Source organism: Sylvia atricapilla, chromosome 13, assembly GCF_009819655.1.
Source record: "Sylvia atricapilla isolate bSylAtr1 chromosome 13, bSylAtr1.pri, whole genome shotgun sequence".
Taxonomy (NCBI): Eukaryota; Metazoa; Chordata; class Aves; order Passeriformes; family Sylviidae; genus Sylvia; species Sylvia atricapilla.
The window spans coordinates 14,210,539-14,232,390 of record NC_089152.1 but is presented as its reverse complement, the minus strand read 5'-3'; the positions used below and the strand labels follow the sequence as shown (position 1 = coordinate 14,232,390).

The window sequence follows — 21,852 nt, the reverse complement described above, 5'->3', positions numbered from 1 at the left end:
CCTTCCAGAAGGGAGGGCTACCTTAACATTCCAATCTCAGATCCCACAGCTGTGGAAAAAGCACAGATCTAGAGCAAAATGCACTGGAGAGTTGTTGAAAATAAAATGCAGCTTTTTCTTGAACTTTGCATGTAAAATGTTTGACCCCACTGTCTCCTTGTACAGCTGTTCCTGTTAGAAGAGATGAGAGAGAGGAAGTACGATGGGTATGCCAGGGCCATCCAGAAGGCCTGGAGGAAATACGCAGCCAGGAAAAAATACGTGCAGATGAGAGAAGAAGGTAGGTCAGAACTTGTGATGGCAAGGACTTCACACACACATGGTTCCAGGAGCAGAAGGGAGGACACAGAGGGGAAGGAAATCTCTCCCTCTCTGTAGCAAAAGTTGCACTGCAAGTACCTGGCTTGGAATTACTGCACTTTGTTGGACCCCTAAGGGACCACTGATGAGGTTGTCTGCTCTGCATGCACACATCTCTTGGACTGCCCCGTGTTTTTCTCTCAAATCAAAGACAGACTGTCCAGAGTAGGACAGACAGCAGAGATGCTGCAGGGGAAGCAGAAAACTTCCTACAGATATGCAGGATTTCAATAATCTGTAGTTGATAAGATCAACCCATGGGCTCTCCTGGGACTTAGTTGTATGTAACCTGGGCTCTGTGAATGAATCTGCTGGGTTTGGAAGGGTTAATCTTTAATTTCTAGCAGTGAGTGAGAAATTTCTTAGTTCCAAAAGTGCTCCAAATTAACCAGAACTACTGAGCTTGCCATCAGTATATTTCATTAGGAATGGATTTGGTGATGACATATATCCTTATCTAAAGGATTAGTAGCAGTGCTTCACTGTTTTGCCATATTAGAAACACTTGCTTATCACCTCCCAAGAAATTCTGTGTGAAACAGTCGGCCCTTTGAGAGCATGAGTTTACAAAATTTAGTAGATGCTGTTAATCAGTGTGTGTGTTTTGCATTTAAGCATCAGATCTGTTGCTGAACAAGAAGGAGAGAAGACGGAACAGCATCAACAGGAATTTTGTGGGAGATTACATAGGCATGGAGGACCGCCCCGAGCTCCGGCAGTTTGTGGGCAAGCGGGAGAAGATCGATTTTGCAGACACTGTAACTAAATACGACAGACGCTTTAAGGTGGGTGGAACAGCAGCATCCCCTGAAGACGAGCTGTGCTGCAGAGTTGTGTGCACCGTCCTGTCCCAGAGGTGCCCGGCCCAGGGTCACCCCACGCGGCACAGGGCTGTGTATTTTCAATGCTGTGTTTCAGAGCGTGAAGCGGGATCTCGTCCTCACTCCCAAGTGCATTTACCTGATCGGGCGTGAAAAGGTAAAGCAGGGCCCAGAGAAGGGCCAGGTGAAGGAAGTCTTGAAGCGAAGGATGGAAGTGGAGAGAATTCTTTCTGTTTCTTTAAGGTCAGTACCTGGAATGTATTTTTTCCATTGACAGAGCAGTTTGTGTAGGACAGGGAAAATAAGTTGATTGATGAAGTGGGAATTGAAAGCTTTCTTTTTGAATTTGCTTGCTTTGGGTTTCAGTCTTGCTTCAGTAACCTTTGAATTTCCAGTTTATCTCTAGTCACAAAATCTGCCATTATTGAAGAGAAGGATTATAATTGTAACTTTAATAGCACATGTTTTTTTTGCTAACAGTAATTACTGTAAAATGACCAAGTAGTATTCCTGTCTCTCAGAAGGGATTTTTTCAGCTATTCCATTATCAGCTCCTGAAAAAACCCAAACCTGTTCTCAGAAAGCAAGGCTCTGTAATCAATGCTGCTTGGACTTTATGTTGTTAAAAATCAACCATGAGTACTCTGCAAATGTCATTATAATGCTGGCTGTATTTGCTGATGACATTTTAAACTCGATGGTGTATGCTCTGATTTCCTTGCAGCACCATGCAGGATGACATTTTCATTCTACATGAACAGGAATACGATAGTTTGCTCGAATCAGTCTTCAAAACAGAGTTTTTAAGCCTCTTATCAAAACGATACGAAGAGAAAACACAAAGAAAACTACCTCTGAAATTTAGCAATACGTGAGTTATGGCTTTCTTTAATGGGCTTCTAGGGATAAATGTTTGTTCTTGCTGCCAAGGCAAATGAGTGACTGCAACTTGACTTTATTTACAGTAGGAAGTAGCAGTGTAAAACCCTGTATGTGCAAGGAGACCAGACGTTGTGCTTGCCTTGTCACAGTAACAGTTTAGGACTTACCAGGGCCACTGGACACTTGCCACTGTGTGTGTGCATGGAGAGCTGCCTTTGTTCTGCTGCCCGTGGCACCAGGGCACTGCACAGCTGCTGCTGGCTCCTGGCAGGAGCAGGGAGCATCCTCTGCAGCACCAGCAGAGGCACTGGTGGCTCAGGGCTGATACATGTCCCACTTGGACCTTTGCACATTTTTGTTCAAAGCTCACTGTCCTCTCCAGGGCATCTTAAACTTCCTTTGAGAAGCCCTACCAGGAAAGTTAAAATGTCAATTAAGAAGAATTTTTTTTTTTAAAGCATGGAAAAAATATATAATTAGATGATTATGTCAGCTGAGTCACTCATGGAATGCAGATTCTCAGTCTAAGCTTTTAATTTGATATTTCTAAGTTATCTGCTGCCAAGCATTACTGCCTTGATTTGACGTAGCAATTCTGGTTTTTTTTCATTTGTGTGTTCACATGCTTCTGTCAGACTTGAAGTGAAGCTGAAGAAGGAGAGCTGGGGGCCCTGGAGCAGTGCTGGTTCTCGACAAGTGCAGTTTATGCAAGGCCAAGGAGATGTAGCCATTCTCAAACCAAGTAATAAAGTGCTGCAGATCAGCATTGGACCAGGGCTACCAAAGAATTCCCGTAAGTCCAGATTTCCTCTAGAAATCAGGGGTTTATAAAATCAGATAGTGGTTGACTTTTTCTATCCATGCTTGGCTGTAGCTCACCATTCCCCTTTGTGAACTTCTCTGTAACACACAAAGATCCTAAGGATACAGCAGAGTTCCTTGCTGCTCTACAGCTGTCAGTGTTCTGGGCCTCACTGTAGTTGCAAGAAGACTTTGCTTTATATCCTGAGGCTGAACTGGATCACAAAAGGGAGAATATCCCAGTCATCCTTTTTGCACCTAATGCTTTATAACAGCCTGGCCAACCCTGCAGGAGTCAGATTCCTTATTCCTGAAGATCAGCTCTTTCTGATCACAGAACAGGGGAGTCTGGCAGCCAGCAAGGCTTAGCTAATTAATGTAATTGTGAGAGGGTAACAATGAATGTTGCTGGTTCCTTCTAGGTCCTACTAGACGGAACCTTACCCAAGGCAGAGCATATTCCAGTAGGTCTCAAAATCAGACTTATCCTATGAGAGCTGCACCACCTCCTCCAGGTAAGTCCTGTTAGCTTGGGCAAAACAGAATTCCAAATGAAGGCTTTTGGTGTTCTCCTGTCAGCGCTTTTTACCCATTAAAAAAATATGGCAACAGTTTAAATTTCTCTTCAAAAGATCCTGGAAAGCACCTGTTTGTAGGCATTTTAGGAGGTGTCTTGCTGGATATTCCCCCCGAGCTGTTCCTGCTTGATGTGGATTATGATTTTTTCAGACATTTGGTGTAAGCCACTGAATCTAAACCTGACCATGTAGCCTTCTCCACTGTGAGGGGTCCAGGCTCTGTGCTTATCAAGCCACAGTCAGTGCTTAGCAGTGAGACTGCTTTAGGGCCAGCACAGCACAGAATGCAATTTGTGTCTCACTGTCCTGCCCTGTCAGACACGTTACAACTCCTGTGTGCCCCAGTGCTGGGACACAGCAGCTGTGCCAGTGAACAGCGTGGCTCTTTCTGCAGGAGACTGATGTCATCAGGGTGTTCCACTTCTGCCCCGGGCAGATATGATTAATTTAGCTTGTGAACTCACAGAGGAGAACAATATTCCATTGACACAACATTTCCCAAGAGGTGTTTTTTTCACTTACAATGCCAGAGCACTTTCTTTTTAACAAAGAGTCCTCTTTCAGTCAGCTGCTGTTTATTGAGAAGCACAATGCTAATGGTGGAAGTTAGGGGTGTGACCAGTCTCGGCCCCAAATTAAAGACAATTCCAAATCCTCACAGCTGTAGGAGTCAAACTAAGGACTGTGTAATCTGCCAGAACTGGTAGTGAAGTGGGAAATTACTGTAAGAGCTGACCTGTCAGCAGACAGATAGTGAGTATCTGTACAGCATCAGTTAAAGAAAGGACAGTGTGGTTATTTTCAAAAACTCTTCGGGCAGTTTTATAGCTAGGAAAAGTGTTACTGCTGAGGGTTAAGTGCTGTGACCCTCAGGCACTGGGCTATCACATTTAGAAGGTGAGTAGAAGGCTTTCCTACAAACATGTCTGTAGGTTACAGTAACATGGCTTTTTGTTTATTTGGTTGTTTTTTGAATGTTAAACTCTATTGGAAAGCAGCCACACATAGCTGGAAAATCGAAATTGCAGACAGGTGTGACAAAGGAATTCCAGTTAAAATGTCCAGATCTTCAAGTTTGAAGCCATGTCATGATTTGGGCAAATTTCTCCTTGAAAGTCCCAAACAATTACCTGGATTCTGCTATTTTCACATCTTGTTTTGAAATGAGTGGTGCAGTACTGAACAGAGTGTTCTGTACAGGTTCAGAATAACCCAAACCTTTATTGATATCACCATAATGTATGTGCCATGCTGGCTTGGATTGCATAGTGGGGTTTACACAGGAGTTTATGACCTTAAATTTCTTCCTCAGCGCCCCGAGAACATCAGAAGCAAAGCCCAGCTGTTACAGGCAGTAGGGTTCTCCCAGGTGCTGTGATTATTAATTCTCCTCTTTGCACAGCTGATCTTTCTGTTGTTTAGGAGGCATAATCACAATGGCAGAGGAGAGGGTCACCCATAGAATTGAGGAAACTGGTTTTTAATAGGAGCATAGCTCCTGTTTTGTTCCAGAGGGGTTTTAGGAATGTAAAGCATGCAGGCTTGTGTTCTTTAAGCCCTGATAGCTCTTCAGGCTCTTCGGCTACTTGTCGTAGGCTCTTTAGGCTACTGCAAGTACCTCAGACATGGGTGGGTTTGCTTTAAATTCAAGTTAGAGGCATAATTATTTCTTTAAAGGCATATACCCTTGTCAGTCCTAGAAAATTCAAAGTCGTTTTCAACAATCAAAACAGCATCAAGGCATTATTTTTAAACAAAACAAGAAAAGAGCCCGAACACACACACACCCCCCCCCCAACATACCTGCATGCTTGTTAAAAAATAGACAAATATTTATAGCAACTTAATAGAAACAGTCAGATTCCTTGAATATGTGGTAGACTGAGTCTGAACTTCAAAAGAAAAAGAAAAAATTCTGGCTAGCTTTGGATTAACCCTTATCTGGATAAAATGGTGTGCAGTGTTTTAGAGAGGAATTGTTGGTACCATGTTAGCTAAACTGGAACTCAGCTGAGAGCTAATCCTTGTGCTTGCTTGGAACACCCAGGGCACACATCTTAAATCTGAGCATGTGTCCATGAAGTTGGAAAGCCAAAACAGATTATCAGCAGACCAGAAACTGGCTTTAAATCAACATTTCAACATAATTTTGGGTTTGGGTTCCTTGATAGGTGGGGCTCTCTGACAGCTGAGCCATCAAAGGTTACCTTTACTGAGCTGGAGTGTGGACTGCATGCACTCCGACTTTATTTCCTTCTAGGTCAGCAGCAGAATGGAGTAATAAATCCCCCCCAGGCTGAAGCCCATCCCCAGGTCCCAGGAAATCAGTGGGCCAATCAGAAGAACCTGCTGTACACGAGTATGACACGGCCAGTTTTACCACGGCAAATGTCGGGAGGATCAGGCAAGATTTCACAGCAGCCACAGAGCCTGGATTTCTTGAAAGTACCTGACCAAGGAGCAGCTGGGTAAGTTTTTACATTGACTCTGATAAAAAGATGTCCCTTTTTGCAAATAGTTTTACACACTTAGACTGTTCATGGCTGATCTACTCTGTGTGTCAATCAGCAGGTTGTGCTATTGAGCTGTACTCAGAGGTATCATCCATTCCATCACATTCCAAAATATACTCCATCCTAGACCCACAGGAATAAAGGTTCTAGCTTAATACCTTAAATATGAATGAAGGCCTTAGAAAATTTTAAGGGTTTTCAGTGACACCAACAGTTTCTATTTCAACTCAGCCCTTACTCCACTCTCTCATAGAACTTTAGTGGAGGTTTAATGTAGTGGGAGTCTGGAATGTCACTTAATTGTCAAAGACTGCTGCCTATGCAGCAGTTCTAGGAAAAAAATTAATTTAGAAGAAGCAGTTTGCTGATGACTCCGATAATCTACATGAATGGGGGTTCTTGAAGCCAGCAAAAATGTATTTATTTTTAACCATATCAAAAGCAACTTTTTGTAAAGCAGCCCTGTCTCAGGTGTCAGTCAGCAGACAAGCTCCTCAGCAGGTGTTCTGCACTAAATGACCTTGTTGGCCAAGCATTCTTTTGCTGTGTGCTCCAGCAGGCTGGTTATTAAGTGGGTTAGTTCAATGTTAGTGAGCATTACACACCTCAGTTATCAAATAGTAACATAAGTGTTTACAGTTGCTAAATTTTGAGAATTGAAATTACACAGGGTTCCTTAGGAGGAGCTTTCTAGTTCCTAAACATGGAGCCCTCAAACAGGGTTGGCCATGTACAGAGGTCCTTGCATTGTACTAATGGCAGTCATTTTACCCCACTGTGCCAAGTGTTAGCCATGAGATATTTCAGGCATATTTAGAGCTTTTTTATCTTTAAGATTAATCTCCAAATAAGAAAGAAATCAGAAAGAAGTGGCCACTGCTACTTATTTTACCACTTTGAAACCCCTCAGCACATGGTAACGGGCACGTTTCCATCTTGTAATAACTTCTATGGATTTTGGTACTGAAATGTTCCTGTCATATGTCAGCTTCTTCCTAAACTCTTCTACTAACATTAGACTTTGTCTTGAGACTACAGTTCATGTAACAAAAACACATCAGGATAAAACCCCAACCAAACATGCTGAGTGTTCTGCAGCAGTAACAAACTTAAGGAAGTACTCTGACGAAGGTGACATTCCCAAGGCTGTCTTCCTGGGCATTATGAGCTCCTTCCTTAATACACTGAAAAAAAACAATGTAACTGCATTCACCAGTGCATTTCAGACACGTATCTGTGCCTGTTCCTTTTCCAAAAGAAGCTGTGAGCTAGAAGAGATGTGAATGTAGTATCTCAAAACCTTAGCCATACAGAAGTAGATAAAATTTTTAAGGAGTAGAATTAGGTTTATTTTTAGCAAAGCTGCCAAGAAGGATGCAGTGGTACTAACAGTCCAGTAACAAGACCAAGATTAAAATCAGCAGGCTCCCCCCAGCAGCAAAACATCTCATTTAAGATACTGTAATTCTACCACAGCTGCACAAAAGCTGAGCTGTTTTTCCAAGACTTGTGCTGAATTCCTTAATTTCTATACATCGATGTAGGTGTCATAACATCTCCTATCCTGAGCTGCTACAGAACTGGAGAAAAATCTTTCCCCTCACAGACACATTGAGAACTCAAATACTGTTATAATCCATACTTCAAATCTTATTTTCTGGTGCACTTCACTACAAAGTTAGAATTAGAGGTTTATTGACAAATTTAGCCTAGGACTTCATGTAACTGTAACCCTGTTCTGCAAAAGCTGTGTTACATTATCATGGCATTACATGACATGATCACAGTTCATTCTCCTCCACGTCATTACATTTTTAGTCATTCAGCACATATATTATTAATTTTAAAATGACATACTGAGTCTAATACATGTTCTCTCTTCCAGCCTTTATTAGCTGATGAGCTGGCAAAATGCATTTCTTCCTTCTTTCCCCTTCCTAATCTCTGGAGTGGTCACAGCTGTGACAGTCTGTGCAGCATCTCCCCTGCTGCTTCAGAGTTGGCTGTAACAGAACAAGTCCATAGCTGGCCCTGGAATCTGAGGCACCTTAAAAGAGATGCAAGTCTCTGTTACAGCTTAGTCACAAGAATGGTAAAGTAGCAAGCCTGTGAGCTAGAACTTTGTCTCTAATACTGAAAACGAAATCACTGGTGGCTGGGGCAAGGGGAGACACAGCCTAAGCTGTGTAGGTACAGAGATATGCATGAACCACGTGCACATTTGCTTCCATTTCAGCCTGGACACTAAATGTCTAAGCATTTGAACTGCTTTGGGGAAGTATCTACTCATGCATTTCAAAAGGCAACTGCGTCCCTTTCAGAGGGGCAAGCGCCACTTGTAAGGGTTGTGGCATTCCAGTGTGTTTTCCCGGGCTGTGTGGCCCAGTGTCCGCAGGCAGACGTCCAGCCGCCCGCCGCCGGCCGGAGGCAGGCCCAAGCCGCAGCCCAAGCCCAAGCCGCAGGTGCCGCAGTGCCGCGCGCTCTACGCCTACGACGCGCAGGACACCGACGAGCTCAGCTTCAACGCCAACGACGTCATCGACATCCTCAAGGAAGGTACGGACACCTGCGCCTGGGGCTCGGGGCCACGGGGGCGGGACAGCACTGCCTGCGCCACCACGCTGCATCTGCTCGTGGCACGCGTGCACGTTTCCCTCACGGCTCAGGGCCATCCACCTCCTCAGTCCAGCCTGCTCACTGCAGAGCATGGCAGAGACACATCCAAGACCTGTCACTGGTGCTGCAGAGCTGTGAGACAGTCATTCTGTCACTGGCTCTAGAGGAAAATCAGCCTAAACCATAGCTGTAGCACAAGAAGTTCCAACTAAATAATCAGTTCCAACTAAATAATCAGTTCCAACTAAATAATCAGTTCCAACTAAATAATCAGTTCCAACTAAATAATCAGTTCCAACTAAATAATCAGTTCCAACTAAATAATCAGTTCCAACTAAATAATCAGTTCCAACTCTGGGTCTCTGGAGCACCCTCCTCAAGGCAAAATGATGTGGCCAAAAGATGAATCCACTCCAAAAATGCTGCCCCTCATTTCTTCCCCAAAAGGCTCTCACTGAGGGGCACAGCTTTACAAGGTTGCACCAAGTACACAGAAAAGGCTTCCAGAGCCTCACTCCTTACCTTGCTGTCCTTGTTACAGATCCTTCTGGCTGGTGGACGGGAAGACTACGAGGGAAACAAGGTCTGTTTCCCAACAATTACGTCACCAAGATTTAAAAGACTGTCAGAGAAAAAATGGTGTAAAGGTACCAGTGGTTGAAGATGTTTTCCCTTGCCTTCAGGACATTGTTCTTCCAAGGTCTGCCATTCTCAGCAGTATTTTCACCAGTAAATTGTGTATGAGCAGGAAGAGTTACCCACAGTACAGACTTTGATCTTTGTCTCAGCACCATACAGCAATGAACTGACCAGTTATTTATTATATTTAAAACCTGGTTCAAACACCTGGTTAGTGAAGAATGCTCAAACCTACCATCTTCCTGAAAGGTGATATACAGTCTGGAACCAGAGACTTTGGAAGGGGTGTATTTAATAAGTGCCTTCAGCTGAATATCATAACCTTTTAAATTATCTACTGAAGATAATGTTAAATGCACATTTCCTCTAATGCAGATCATTCTGGGGAACATGTTAATAAGTATGCTGCTACATGTCAAAAAGATTTAGGCTCATTTGGGATATTACCATCTAAAGAACTACTGTGATGGTCTATTTAAGTAATTCTGTACAGAGACGTAATGGAACTGGTTTGTGTTTGCAGGTTTGTTTAGGGACTCCAACAGGCACTGTAAGAATTTAAACAGAAAATTACCTAGTACTGTATGCTAAACAATGTTGCCTTCTTCAAGATTTATATTATAATATGGCTGGCCCATGTTGGATTTATGTTTAATACTCTACCTGTTATAGAAGTGTCTTTATGCAGAGCTGTACATTTACAGAAATAGTTATATACTGTATATAAAAACTGGTTATGATAGAAACATGTATAAATGTATAATGCAGTAGTTCACTGTTCTTATGAGGTAGTACTGCTAGAATTTTTATGCCAGGTACTTACAGATATGCACTACTCCTTCTCCTTTGAAATAGCAAAAGCACAGGTCTTACTGCCCAAGTCTGATTGCCTTCCCCAGCAGAGTGGCTGTTGCTTGCCCTGCAGTTCTGAGAATTCCTGCTTTGCCTTTTGAACCTCCATAAAATAAAACACAGGAAGATCAACAGGTTTGTTCTCTGTGCAGTTTGTTTCTCACATATATAAACAGATCCCTTCACAACACTGGCTTCAGGATTTTACTCCACTGACTTGTAAAGAAAAAGCCCTTTCTTCACTCCAAACTGAACTGTTTTCCCTATGTCCAGCTGCAGCGCTGTGCATTTCGCTCTCTCATGTTAAGAGAGAAAAAAAAGCCTTGCATATGCTGGTATTAAAAAATTGCGTAAGCTTTAAGATACAGCTGAAAATCTTGAATCCCTCCCTCCTAAACCACTGCTTAAGTTTATCTTAGGTACACAAACTCCATCTTCTATAGAAGCTGTTTCTGGGAGCCAGGAATGAGGACCTCACTCCGAGGGAGGAATAATATCCACACAAGGAATGAAGCACATTTTTCAGAATATTCACTATTTACAGCTTACTTATCCCAGGGGAGAGAGCAATCTCCTGCTTGAGGAGATAAAACCCAGTAACTTCACCATCCTTCCCACAGGGGAGCACTGAGGTCCAGGTCAGTTCTGTAGTGTCGGGTTCTTGCCTTCTACATCAGAGCCAGCACAGTCATCAAGAGGAGATGCTGAGCAATCACAGAATAGCTGAGTGTGGAAGGGAGATAGTGAGTTCAGTAGAACTTGGAGACTATCAAAAGGTCTCCTTTAACATCACTTACAAGATTAATTTAACAAATAGACATCCAGGAGGTATTGAGGCAGAAAAGTTGCATTACTTACATGCTTGTATTCCCTGAGCATACAGATCCTGACACTTAGAGTGGAAACAAAGACAAAAGCAAGCAAAGTGTCAAGGAAGTGCCAAGAGCTGCCTTAGGCTGGGTTTGACTCTATAAGCCCAGGTACAGAGGAGAAGCAGGGAGGAAGGAAAATGTGGGCAAACAAACGGGTAATGAAAAATTTAAGGGGCTTCTTTTCAGGAAGTGGAGAAGGTTTCAAGAGCTGAGCTGCTTTCAAAAGGTCTCATGGCTCACAGTTCCACACCTGTATTCCCTACACAGCTGTTAGCATTACAGATTAGCGATGTCCAGTTTTTCTACCTTGGCTCCCATTTTTTTAAGCCCACAGAGAAACACCAAGATTTACAAGGTTAATACCTGTTAAAGATAGCACACATCTTTCCCCAAACTTGAAGGTGGCTAACTAAAGAAAAAGAAATAAATTCCAGATTACTTCCTTGGAACAAGGCACTGAAATAAAGTACATATTACTGTTCCTTAAGGTACAACAAAAGGTATGCACTGACTGCCTCCTTTATGTTATGAGTGAAAATAAGTTAATAAATATAATGCAATATATAAAGCTTGGAGATTCTCTCTGGAAACAACCACAGAGAATAATCAAGCCCCTTTAACTGCAAGTTGTAACAATCACCTACTCAAGTCACTTAGACACTAGATTGTGAACATTTAAAAGGAAGTTTTATTTTTAGATAGAAAGCTGTATTACAAAGCAAATCTAAAATGTCACCTTCTGTGTGAGTTAGAAAGTGTCTGAGGGAGGCTGGAATGCTATGTACAAAAGCAGGAGACAGGCAAAGTGCACACCCCATCAGGCCCTGGCTGCGCAGGGCTTCACAAGAGCGATGCAGCCAGGTCCTTGATGATCTCACTGTTCAGCTGAGGGATGGTGCTGATGGTCAGTAGTTTGCTGCTTGCATACTTGTTCTTGATAGCCTGCAGAGGACAGAGATACACAAGTTTCACACACACACTACTTATGCTTAGGCAGATAATTTGGGGTCAGTTTGACTGCCTGCTTGGAAAACGAGCAAACCAACAAGGCTGGCACTGAACCAGTTTGCAAAGTAACAAGAGCATAATATGTCTAAAAGGTTTTGCTGTTAACATTAATGCAAGAGCCTCTCACAGGCTCGTCAGAACACTATGCTTTAAGGTAACATACAGAATCTTTACCTAAGGAGCCACAATACACAGCAAAGCCATTTTTAAAACACTAGAGAAAGGATTTAAGTAGTTATACTTACAGCATATTTTGTTAACTTCTCATTTACTTTGACTACATTCTTGGCCATATGTTTCATGGTCATCACAAGACTGTCTTCTGCATAGCCAGTGTAGTAGTGCTGCTTTGTTCCCTGCAGCAGAACAGTAACAAACTTGAGATTTGTGAAGGGGGAATTGCTGAGGCACAGTCACTTCAGGCAGCAAACACCCTGAGCTGATTCCCAGCTAAGCCTCAAGTGCTGGAAACTAGCTGTCAGTTTAAATGACAGATCCAGAATAACCTGATGTGCAGAAGTCAGAACATATCAATTTCAAGGACCATGTTTCTAGACTGAACAGAGAATAAAAAAAGCAACTACCAGCTGAAAGAATTACAACTCCCTACTCATGGTCCACAACTTCATTATCCTACATATACTGCAAGGACCATGAAAATCTACCTTCACTTGCAGTGCAGCCTTCAGTAACTCAATCCTTTCACAAGAAAAATCCTTCTGTACCCCAGTATTCACACAGAAAAGGACTGAGTTTTTACTGGTACATTCCTTTTCCTACCTGCCAGTACACATCAGGCTGTCCAACCATCATTCCAGCACCAGCACTGTTACCAATGTAAACACTATTTTAAAGTGCTTTTTTACTGCTTCAATTCCATTGAGTGAAGAACAAGTTTGATTCAAATACTCACCCATTTGTTATGTCCCAGAACCTTCTGAGACAGGCACAGTGCAGCAGCTGCGATCTCGGAAGGCCGGTGGTGAACCATGTCATAGTCTATCAGGGTCAGCTCCATCAGGTATTTTGCTAGTGTGTGTTGCTTGGCATCAGCCTAGAAGGTTGACAACTTGTTAATCCACAGTTTGTCACTTTAGCATAATTATTCAGAATTGCTTTTACTGTGTTCAAGAACAAAACAATAGCAAATACTACAGTTTAGGGACCATCATTTCTAACAGACATTCCTCTCAAAATCAAGACCAGCAGCCATTTGGAATTTTGACACAAAGTCAACTGAGGGATTTTAACAGAAAACTGCAGTATCAGGTACTGCTGTGCCCAACTAGGGACAGTAATGCTCCCTCTGTAATGCAAACTAGGGGAGAGGAGGTGTAAAATGACTTAAGGAGAACCATATTTAAGTTACCCAGTGGTCTGCTGAGGTATTTGAAGCCCACCTCAACAGTGGAGAGTCATTTGAGTATAACTACTGAGGCGGGGAAAAAAAAAGGGTTGGGTCATAGAGAAAGCTTATCTTTTGCTTCTCGAATAGCACAATATTTGCAACCAGAAGTTACAAATAACTACAACTCTGCTAGTGTTTTACTAATAAGTACCCCGATCATCAGGATTAAAAAGATTAAAAGCAAGGGTTCTTACTTTAACAGTAAAATTCCTGCCACTAAGGCTGAACACAGGTCTCAGTAAATAGAAACGTGAAGTACTAGTGGCTGCCAGTGATGTTGTCGTGTTACTCCACACGGTGGAGTTTCAGAGCTGAGTATTCCTCCATCCAGCATTTAAGCTGGAGGAGGTAAGATCACATGACCAAAATGCCAGAAGCCATCCTGAGAGGCTTTACCAATACCAGAAAGTGCTAGACAATGAGGATAAGCACCCACCTCCCCAGCTTTTGATGCTCTTCTTAGGAAGTGAATTGGAAGAGGTCGCCCCAGGTCAAAGTTTAATTCTTTAAGAATAATTCTCTCCATTTCTCTAATTTCATTACTGGTGTAGGCATTGTCGGTAATGTAAACAAAGTCCGCTATATCAGGAGACAGTATCTCTTCATATTTTGAAGCTACAAGCAGTGCTGTTACACCCACCAACTGAAGCTTCTTGCAAGGTACTGGATAACTCTGCAACACAGACATTTATAATTCAGGCCCTGAAGTGTCAAACTAGATAGTTAGATTCATATTTATCAGTTTAGAATACCAGCGTGACAGTGTTCATTCCTATAAATGAGGTTTTCGCTCTAGTCAAAGCAAAATGTATAATGAGCCTGTATAAGGACAGGCTCAAAGAGGGCAGCAGCCTCAGAGTTAAGATGCTGCACTGCAACAGCTTACAGCAGATTTTGTAGATTGTTAGATTTTTAAAAATCCTGACGGCCTTTACATCCACAGTACCTGAGTAACTACTGAGCAGGAGGCGAGGGCGCTCTGAGATCTCACCTGTAAGAAGCGGTCCATGATGGCCACACACATGTAGAGCGTCTCCTGCAGGAGGCGGAACCTCGAGTGCACCTGGACGAGCCAGTCCACCAGGATGGCGCGCATGCGCCCGTTGGTCACCCTGCCGTCCAGGTAGTGCGGCCGCACCGCCTGCTGCAGCTGTGGGGACAGCGGGGTCAGCGGCCACACAACCCCCGACACCGCCTGCTGCAGCTGTGGGGACAGCGGCCACACAACCCCCGACACCGCCTGCTGCAGCTGTGGGGACAGCGGGGACAGCGGCCACACAACCCCCGACACCGCCTGCTGCAGCTGTGGGGACAGCGGCCACACAACCCCCGACACCGCCTGCTGCAGCTGTGGGGACAGCGGCCACACAACCCCCGACACCGCCTGCTGCAGCTGTGGGGACAGCGGCCACACAACCCCCGACACTGACTGCTGCAGCTGTGGGGACAGCGGCCACACAACCCCCGACACCGCCTGCTGCAGCTGTGGGGACAGCGGGGTCAGCGGCCACACAACCCCCGACACCGCCTGCTGCAGCTGTGGGGACAGCGGCCACACAACCCCCGACACCGCCTGCTGCAGCTGTGGGGACAGCGGCCACACAACCCCCGACACTGACTGCTGCAGCTGTGGGGACAGCGGCCACACAACCCCCGACACCGCCTGCTGCAGCTGTGGGGACAGCGGGGTCAGCGGCCACTCAACCCCCGACACTGACTGCTGCAGCTGTGGGGACAGCGGCCACACAACCCCCGACACCGCCTGCTGCAGCTGTGGGGACAGCGGCCACACAACCCCCGACACCGCCTGCTGCAGCTGTGGGGACAGCGGCCACACAACCCCCGACACCGCCTGCTGCAGCTGTGGGGACAGCAGCCACACAACCCCCGACACCGCCGCAGCCCTGGGCCAGCCTACCTCCAGCTCCCTCAGGTACATGTAGATGTCTTTGACGTAGTCACTGCACAGCTGGGGGTTCTCTGAGTCCTCAGCGTCAATGTCTTCGACGTTGTTGAGCAACACATCAGAGAAGGCTTGGCACAAATCCTCCTCTTGCATTGATACATCCATAGGGACAGGAGACAAAACCTAATGAACAGATCTGTCTGTTAACACACCTTATGGATCTACTGTTTGTGTTTCAATGTTTTGCTTCTGTGTTTCACCAGTCACTAATGCAATTTCTTTAGATGGAAGCTGAAACCAAGCTTGGGCTCCAGTGCAGGAAGTTTTCACTCACAGACCACAAACCTAGAATCCCAAGATCTTCTATAGCTGCCAGCTAAAGCAGAAACTTCATCCAGTATTCAACAGCTCATTCTGCCACTTGAGCTGTCAGCCCTTAACTACAACGTGCATTAAACCAAAATCTCAGTACAAAGGCTTTGCTTTTTCAGCAGGGGAAGGAGATACAGCCACAGCTGAACTACTGTGAAGGTAGAGCTCATAGTTGCAAATCAAATTTAAAACTGGAACAGTATCATCCCTTCCTACCTTTGGAACATCAGCTTCTTTGTTTACTTGATTTACAGCAGCTGGAGCTTTAGGTGGTACAATTCCTTTTGTCAACTTGCTAGGTCCTTTCACATGCTTTGTGGATGCTTTGGGGCATTCTGTTTTCTGTTATGAAAACAATTCTTATTAGTACAGAGCAGCAATCCAAATTCTCCCTATATAGAGATTTCAGATGTTCTTTTACCTTTAATATGTTAGTTCCTCTTGTTGAAACTTTATTTCCTATTTCTCCTAAAGCAGCCCTTTTGCCAGTCACTTGAGTTTTCGCTTTACTTCTAAGGTCAGACGCAGCATTCTCCATCCCTCTAGTGATCTAAAATGAGAAAATTGCAAAAGTTTCAATCACAGACCAACAACTTTCCAATACCTGACTCCATTATAGACTTACCACCACCGTGCCTGTGTGTACCTCTGTACCTATGATGCATTACTCGACCAGCTTTTACCTCCTAGCCGGTCACATACGTTCAGAGGAAGAAGCCTCCTCTGTAGGTTCAGAGCACTCGACTTGTGAACGGTACTGCAAAATTAAGCAATGTACCCTATCTCATACTTTTAAACTTTGTAAGGTCAGAGTGCTCACCTGCGTATTTAACGCTATTATCCTTACACTTTGGAACTCTAGCAGCGCCCCCCAGGGGATGCATAAAGCAAGTTCCTTGTTACATATATGCCATATAAATTAAAAAGCTATGCTATACACGCAAAAAATATTTTTCTTCGTTATGCGCAGCAATGAGACCACCAGATTTCAGGTTTTTCGTGGAGTTCAGTTTATACCATTAAACATTGACCACAGAAAAGAAGGTCCTGTAGTCCCTTCCTACACCCCCCGCCTAAAGCAGCTTTAGTTTTCGCACTCCCACATGCCGCCCTGTTCCGCGGGGGAGCGGCGGGCGGCCAAGGCCAGGCCGAGGGGGAGCAGAGCCCGCGCTGCCCATAACGGGGCCTCCTCCCACCGCCAGGCCACAGCTCGGTCCGGCCGCCGCCGCTCCCGCCCAACTACGGGGGGCCCCGGACGCCCGGAGAGCCGAGAGCTGCCCCCAGCCGCACGCCCGCCCGGCCAGCCCGCGGCCCCCGCGCCTCCTGAGGGCAAAGAGCGGCGGGGCCCCTTGGCGGCCGGCGGCCCCTCTCTCGCCCCCCAGCCCCCGGGCTGCTCCTCTGCGGTCCCCCGGCCCGCGGCGGTACTCACAGGAGCACGACGGGTCACCGGGAGGGCCATGAGCACGGACACACGGGGGGCCGCTGCCACCGCTTCGCACAGAACCGCAACCGCTCCCAGCCAAACCGACGGCCGCTCCCTCACGCTGCCGCGGCTCCCTTTAAACCCTGTCCTGCTCTACTATTGGACAACTTCGTACGATGCACGCGTCCGATTGGTCCGTCCGCACAGGCCCCGCCCTAGCAGGAAACGGCTGAGCCGCTTCCGGGGGGCGGGGCGGGGCGGGCCCGGTGGTTTAACCCCGACGCGGCCGGCACGGCGGGGAGCGAACGGCGCCCCTCGGCCGGGAGCTACGGGCCGCCCCGCCTCGGGGAGGCAGCCCAACAGGCGGCAGGAGCTTTAATAACCTCCCGAGGCCCGAGATTCAGGAACTTCAACGCTACCGTCGCCTAAACCGACAGAAAAGTTTACTTAAAACTCTTCTCCAGTCTCTTACAATTAGCTCTGAAGGTTCCAGATAATTATTCTGCCAAACGGAGTTAATTAATAATTAATTAAGTTAATTGAAGTTATCACCCTTCGCCAAGAGTCTTTTCTTGGGCAGTTAACTGCAGTAATTAATATGTGTAAGCAAAAATGTTTAGGGATCAAGATTTCAAGAGCAGAACAAGGGAAGGTGAAAAAAATTGCAAAAGAAACACATTTTGAATGATACCAGTCTAACATTTTATTTATTGCATACAAAAGGATTTCTTTTGACAATGGAATTTTATATGAAAAGTAATTTGATGCATACTGTTGAGAATCTTATCTTCAAAGATGCTGCAGAAAACTTAAGGCAATGCATCTAAGCATATAAAGCACAGTAAGTGGTGGAAATTTTCAAAATGACAAGCCTATTCCTTCTCCTTCCTTAATCTATGGTTAAGTCACAACCTTCTGGAACAGAAGTAAGCTGCAGCTTTTTAGCCCCTGCAATAGCATTAAGATCAGAACACTGATTCCTGACAAATACCTAAGTGTTCAGCATCACATTACAATGTTATGCATACATTTAAAAGCAAGACAGTATCAGTAGCTATTATATAACAGATCAATTCATGGATCACTAAAATACCTCTAAGTACCAGGCACTCAAATTAGACCCATAAAATATTTCCTTAAAAAGAAAAAAAAACAAACCCCCCCAACCTGTGCTTCTTCATCCTGTAAGGAAGCCAAAATAGATTCTATCACATACCCAGGGTCTCAGTTCAGAAGCTCTGGGGTTTTTTTGTCCTGTATCTCTCCAGTACCTTCTTGGAAACTTTTAGAAATGAGTATCATCAGTCTTCAGGCCTTAGTGGTCAATTAACTTCTTTTCAACAGTCACTGGAAAACACAGTCTGTTCAGTCCTTCCAGTTACTTTTTTATTCTTAGCAAGGAATAAATTAACGCAGCTTCAACTTTGCAGTCGCTTTCAGTTTCCTATAGCCAAAATGTTCAAGAAGCTTTAGCACAAACCCAAGTCAGGTTTTGAAGCAGTCCAATCATGTTGCCTCTCTCCCATATCCCCCATCATACAAGCACAAAGTGGTTTTAACTTCAGTTTTAGCAATGCAATTAAGATTGAAAAGGTCAGTTTATCTCACATGCTGGAATAAAATTTCTCTGTTTAAAGCCTCAGTGCCAGAGGTGTGAAGTTTGTTGCCAGCAATAGACACTGTACTCGCAAATGCTACTACTAACAAGTAAAAAAAAAAAAATAAAAGGGAAGCAGCTTTAACCATACAGAAACAGGCATCAAATTAGATAAGGTAATATTTATAAATGGATTTTTTAGTGTAAACATAACAGTTTATCCTCTAGATTTACTGTAAACCATTTTACACTTAATCTGATCATGAAAGACAAAGACAAGAGAAACTGAAGGTTTTTATTATTCAATCCACTTACAGAGCAGGTGGCTTAATGCAAGCTAAATTGACATGTTCATGTATGATCCCCAAGGAACATCCTTTCCAAAGTGACAGTAATACTGTCTCAATGTTTTTGCACATTTGCATTTTGCAATGTTGAGCACATTTAAATAAACTATAATTATTAGACGTGAAAGAATGTTGATGAGCAACTTGAATCCTGATATGAATTAAACCTCCTTCAAAGGCAAAATGTTAGTACGTTATAACTTAATTCTATATACTATATTATGCAGCAAATCTTAACTATAGAAAATATTTCAATCAGTGATGGACTGTTGGTAATTTATAGAGGGAATCTATGATCAAGGCAAAAACTAGGGAACCACATAATTTGTGTCTAAGTTTCTACAGGAATTTACAGGCTTTCAACTTACTAATAAAAAATAAAAACAAGAGACAAGTAGATTTAGCTAACTTTATTAACTTTAAATCTAATAAAAATCCCAAGACAAGCCTGGAATCCTTAGAAATTCTATGAAGTCATGTATATAAACCCAAACAAAAACCCTGCAGCTTTAAGTCCTTATTGAATGGTTTTATATTAAAAAAACACAAACCAACAAAATCCAAACAAATAAACAAAAAACACAGCTTAAAAAAAAAAAACAAACCAAAAAACCAACCCTCAATGTGCGCAGATACTTCAACTTAAGTTATCAGAAGACCAAACAGATTCTAAGCTCTTTTTCCATGTCCCTAATAATTCTTTCAATCTGCAAGTATCTACAATCCAGCTAACTGAAATCAACATTTAGTGTTCACTAAGAGCTGTTTCACAGCAGCATATATTTAAGTTAGGGATTCAAATTTCTAGACATAGAAGAAAATGATAAATACAATCTGAACAGCAGTCTAAATGTTTAATATTGACATTCAAATATATCTGCATTGTGCTGAAATTTTAAAAACAAACACAAAAATCTGATCAGACAAAAACTCTGGTGATGAGTATGCTATATGTATCAGTCAAACTGAATATAATCCATATTCTGTTCCCAGTATTAAGGATGTTATTTGACTCATAACTGATCTTGTAAATATACAGCAGCCATTTTTTCCTAATTAAGGAATGTCTCAATACATAATATTATCCTTTTCTAGATGATCTTTATACATTTAAACTAAAATATATATGATCGATTAAATTAAGGAATTCAAGGTTAGTAATGAGTGAAATCATACTTTCAAAGCTTGATACTACATAAAACAAACCAAAAAAGAGACCACACAATTCTACTTACTAAAGCAGCTAATCTCGCCTGCAAGTTTGGGGTCACAAAGCCCATAATATGTGCAAACAAATGCAATACAAGGGACCATGCAAAAATACAGTAATGAATTTAAAGAAAAAAAATGTAAAACAAACAAATTTATAAATACACTGAAACTCAACTGTCTTCTACAAAAACTGTAGGTCTAGCATTAGTTGTACCATATAGCAGAGCCAGCACTCTGGGTTCAATGCTTCCAAATCTGCGCAGGTAAGTCATGCCATCTTTGGTTGACTGCAGTACCAGGAAGGATGAGAGGGAGCGAGAGGGAGGACAAGAGTTCTGGAAAGCAGTGTCAACTTTCACTAGGCAGCTGAGCCTCAATGTCCACTCTGCAAATGGGGCACTTCTTGTTAGTAATCAACCACTGATCTACACATACTTGGTGGAAAAGGTGCATACATGGAAGGCGCCTGTCATCAGAACACAAAAACATCAGTGTTAATAAAGCACTGCCATATCAACAAATCCACTGGAAAAAACAGTGTGGGCTTTGCTACTGAGCTCTGTTTTCTGTTTTCCCACAGGTTTCACAGCCTTTCCAGCTGCACATACATTCTGTCTAGTTCTAAAAAGAAATGGATATGGGCAATGAAGTTAAGCATCAGCTGGCTTCTGGTGTATTACTTTGATTTAAACCTGTTGGAGTTTAAGGAGCATTACTTCAGGAACACTGACAGTCCTCTTTAATTCAGGGCATCAGCTTGGGTTCACGCTGTAACACAGGCAGTCAAACCGTAGAAGACTGACAGAATAACCTGCACTCTACTTAATGACAGTACAGACTGAACAACATGTATTTTCAGCTGCAACTTGTTTTACTGTATTAGTTCAATGAGAGTAGTTACCTGTAACTGCTAACCTAAGCAGTACTGCAAAGCAGTGCACCACATTCAAGAATGGTGTAAAATCCAGAACATTAACATTATATTCTGGCACTCAGTGTTATTTACCTGACATCTTCACCTTCCTCCAATATAGACAAACAAATGGTGCACTTTTCCTCTGTGTCTTCTTCTGTTCCTTCCTCCCCATCTTGCTTGCAGTGCAGTTTCCTCTGTGAGAACCAATCAGTTGTTACCTTATTAGTAGAGATGACATTATTGACAAACTGAGTAAAACCTGGTTTTGATACATATTCAACACATTTCTTTGAAAACACTTTGTAATATTTATTAAAATGTATTTGAACCAAAATGAATCAAAAAGCAGCACTTGGAGCAAAAGCCAGACATTTCAGATTTAACTGTTAATTACAAAACTCTATTGGACTACTAATTTCATAGTGCTGCAACCAGTCCTTTTACTTATTGCCCATTAAATATCTTAATTTCCCTCATGTAGAGGCAAACAAAAATAGTTTCAACCTAGTGTTGTGTTACTATTTATGAAGTATGAAAGAACAGTGTCATGGGGATGGGATTGTCTCTCATCACAGACTGAAATCCAATTGAGAGACAACCTCAGTTGTCAAAACTGTGTACCCCAGTTCAAAACCTCCTGGTGTTCTGTCTTCCCCATGTGCTCAGAGCAAAGGTTAAACTGACACACACCAAGCAGGTAAGCACAGTGAACTGTTTACTGCAGACATG

At 43.4% G+C, this 21,852-nt stretch overlaps 3 protein-coding genes across 4 annotated transcripts in view; 1 reads left to right on the top strand and 2 right to left on the bottom strand.

The window, feature by feature from the left end:
* The window catches only part of MYO1E (myosin IE), a 73,807-nt gene extending 63,613 nt beyond the window's left edge, over positions 1–10,194 (top strand). The window contains exons 20-28 of one of the 2 annotated variants that reach the window (XM_066328526.1): positions 166–280; positions 976–1,145; positions 1,279–1,424; positions 1,906–2,052; positions 2,699–2,856; positions 3,287–3,379; positions 5,703–5,910; positions 8,342–8,511; positions 9,113–10,194. In XM_066328526.1, coding sequence (XP_066184623.1) covers positions 166–280; positions 976–1,145; positions 1,279–1,424; positions 1,906–2,052; positions 2,699–2,856; positions 3,287–3,379; positions 5,703–5,910; positions 8,342–8,511; positions 9,113–9,189 — 1,284 coding nt within the window. In that variant the 3' untranslated portion in view covers positions 9,190–10,194. Of the gene's footprint in view, positions 1–165; positions 281–975; positions 1,146–1,278; positions 1,425–1,905; positions 2,053–2,698; positions 2,857–3,286; positions 3,380–5,702; positions 5,911–7,840; positions 8,255–8,341; positions 8,512–9,112 lie in introns of those variants that run through there. The other variant, XM_066328527.1, reaches the window with a different exon arrangement.
* Positions 10,195–11,599: 1,405 nt separating this feature from the next.
* CCNB2 (cyclin B2) lies at positions 11,600–17,194 on the bottom strand. The gene is made up of 9 exons (XM_066328543.1): positions 17,058–17,194; positions 16,050–16,178; positions 15,845–15,970; positions 15,269–15,439; positions 14,342–14,500; positions 13,787–14,023; positions 12,856–12,996; positions 12,188–12,298; positions 11,600–11,876 (listed from the first exon to the last, which is right to left on the bottom strand). The coding sequence occupies exons 1-9, from the start codon at positions 17,085–17,087 to the stop codon at positions 11,775–11,777; spliced, it is 1,206 nt and encodes a 401-aa protein (XP_066184640.1). The 5' UTR covers positions 17,088–17,194; the 3' UTR covers positions 11,600–11,774.
* A 2,198-nt stretch (positions 17,195–19,392) lies between these two features.
* RNF111 (ring finger protein 111) overlaps positions 19,393–21,852 on the bottom strand; it is a 42,947-nt gene continuing 40,487 nt past the window's right edge. The window contains exons 13-14 of the mRNA XM_066328517.1: positions 21,214–21,317; positions 19,393–20,673 (exon numbers count right to left, since the gene is read on the bottom strand). Coding sequence (XP_066184614.1) covers positions 20,556–20,673; positions 21,214–21,317 — 222 coding nt within the window. The 3' untranslated portion in view covers positions 19,393–20,555. The remainder of the gene's footprint in view (positions 20,674–21,213; positions 21,318–21,852) is intronic.

Excerpts from the sequence above, each read along its gene's own strand:
- CCNB2 (XM_066328543.1), bottom strand. The coding sequence starts at position 17,087 with ATGGCCCTCCCGGTGACCCGTCGTGCTCCT. Across the intron at positions 15,971-16,049 it reads GAGGAACTAACATATTAAAG|AAAACAGAATGCCCCAAAGC; the intron begins GTAAAAGAACAT and ends TTTTCATAACAG. Across the intron at positions 14,024-14,341 it reads TCATGGACCGCTTCTTACAG|AGTTATCCAGTACCTTGCAA; the intron begins GTGAGATCTCAG and ends TCTGTGTTGCAG.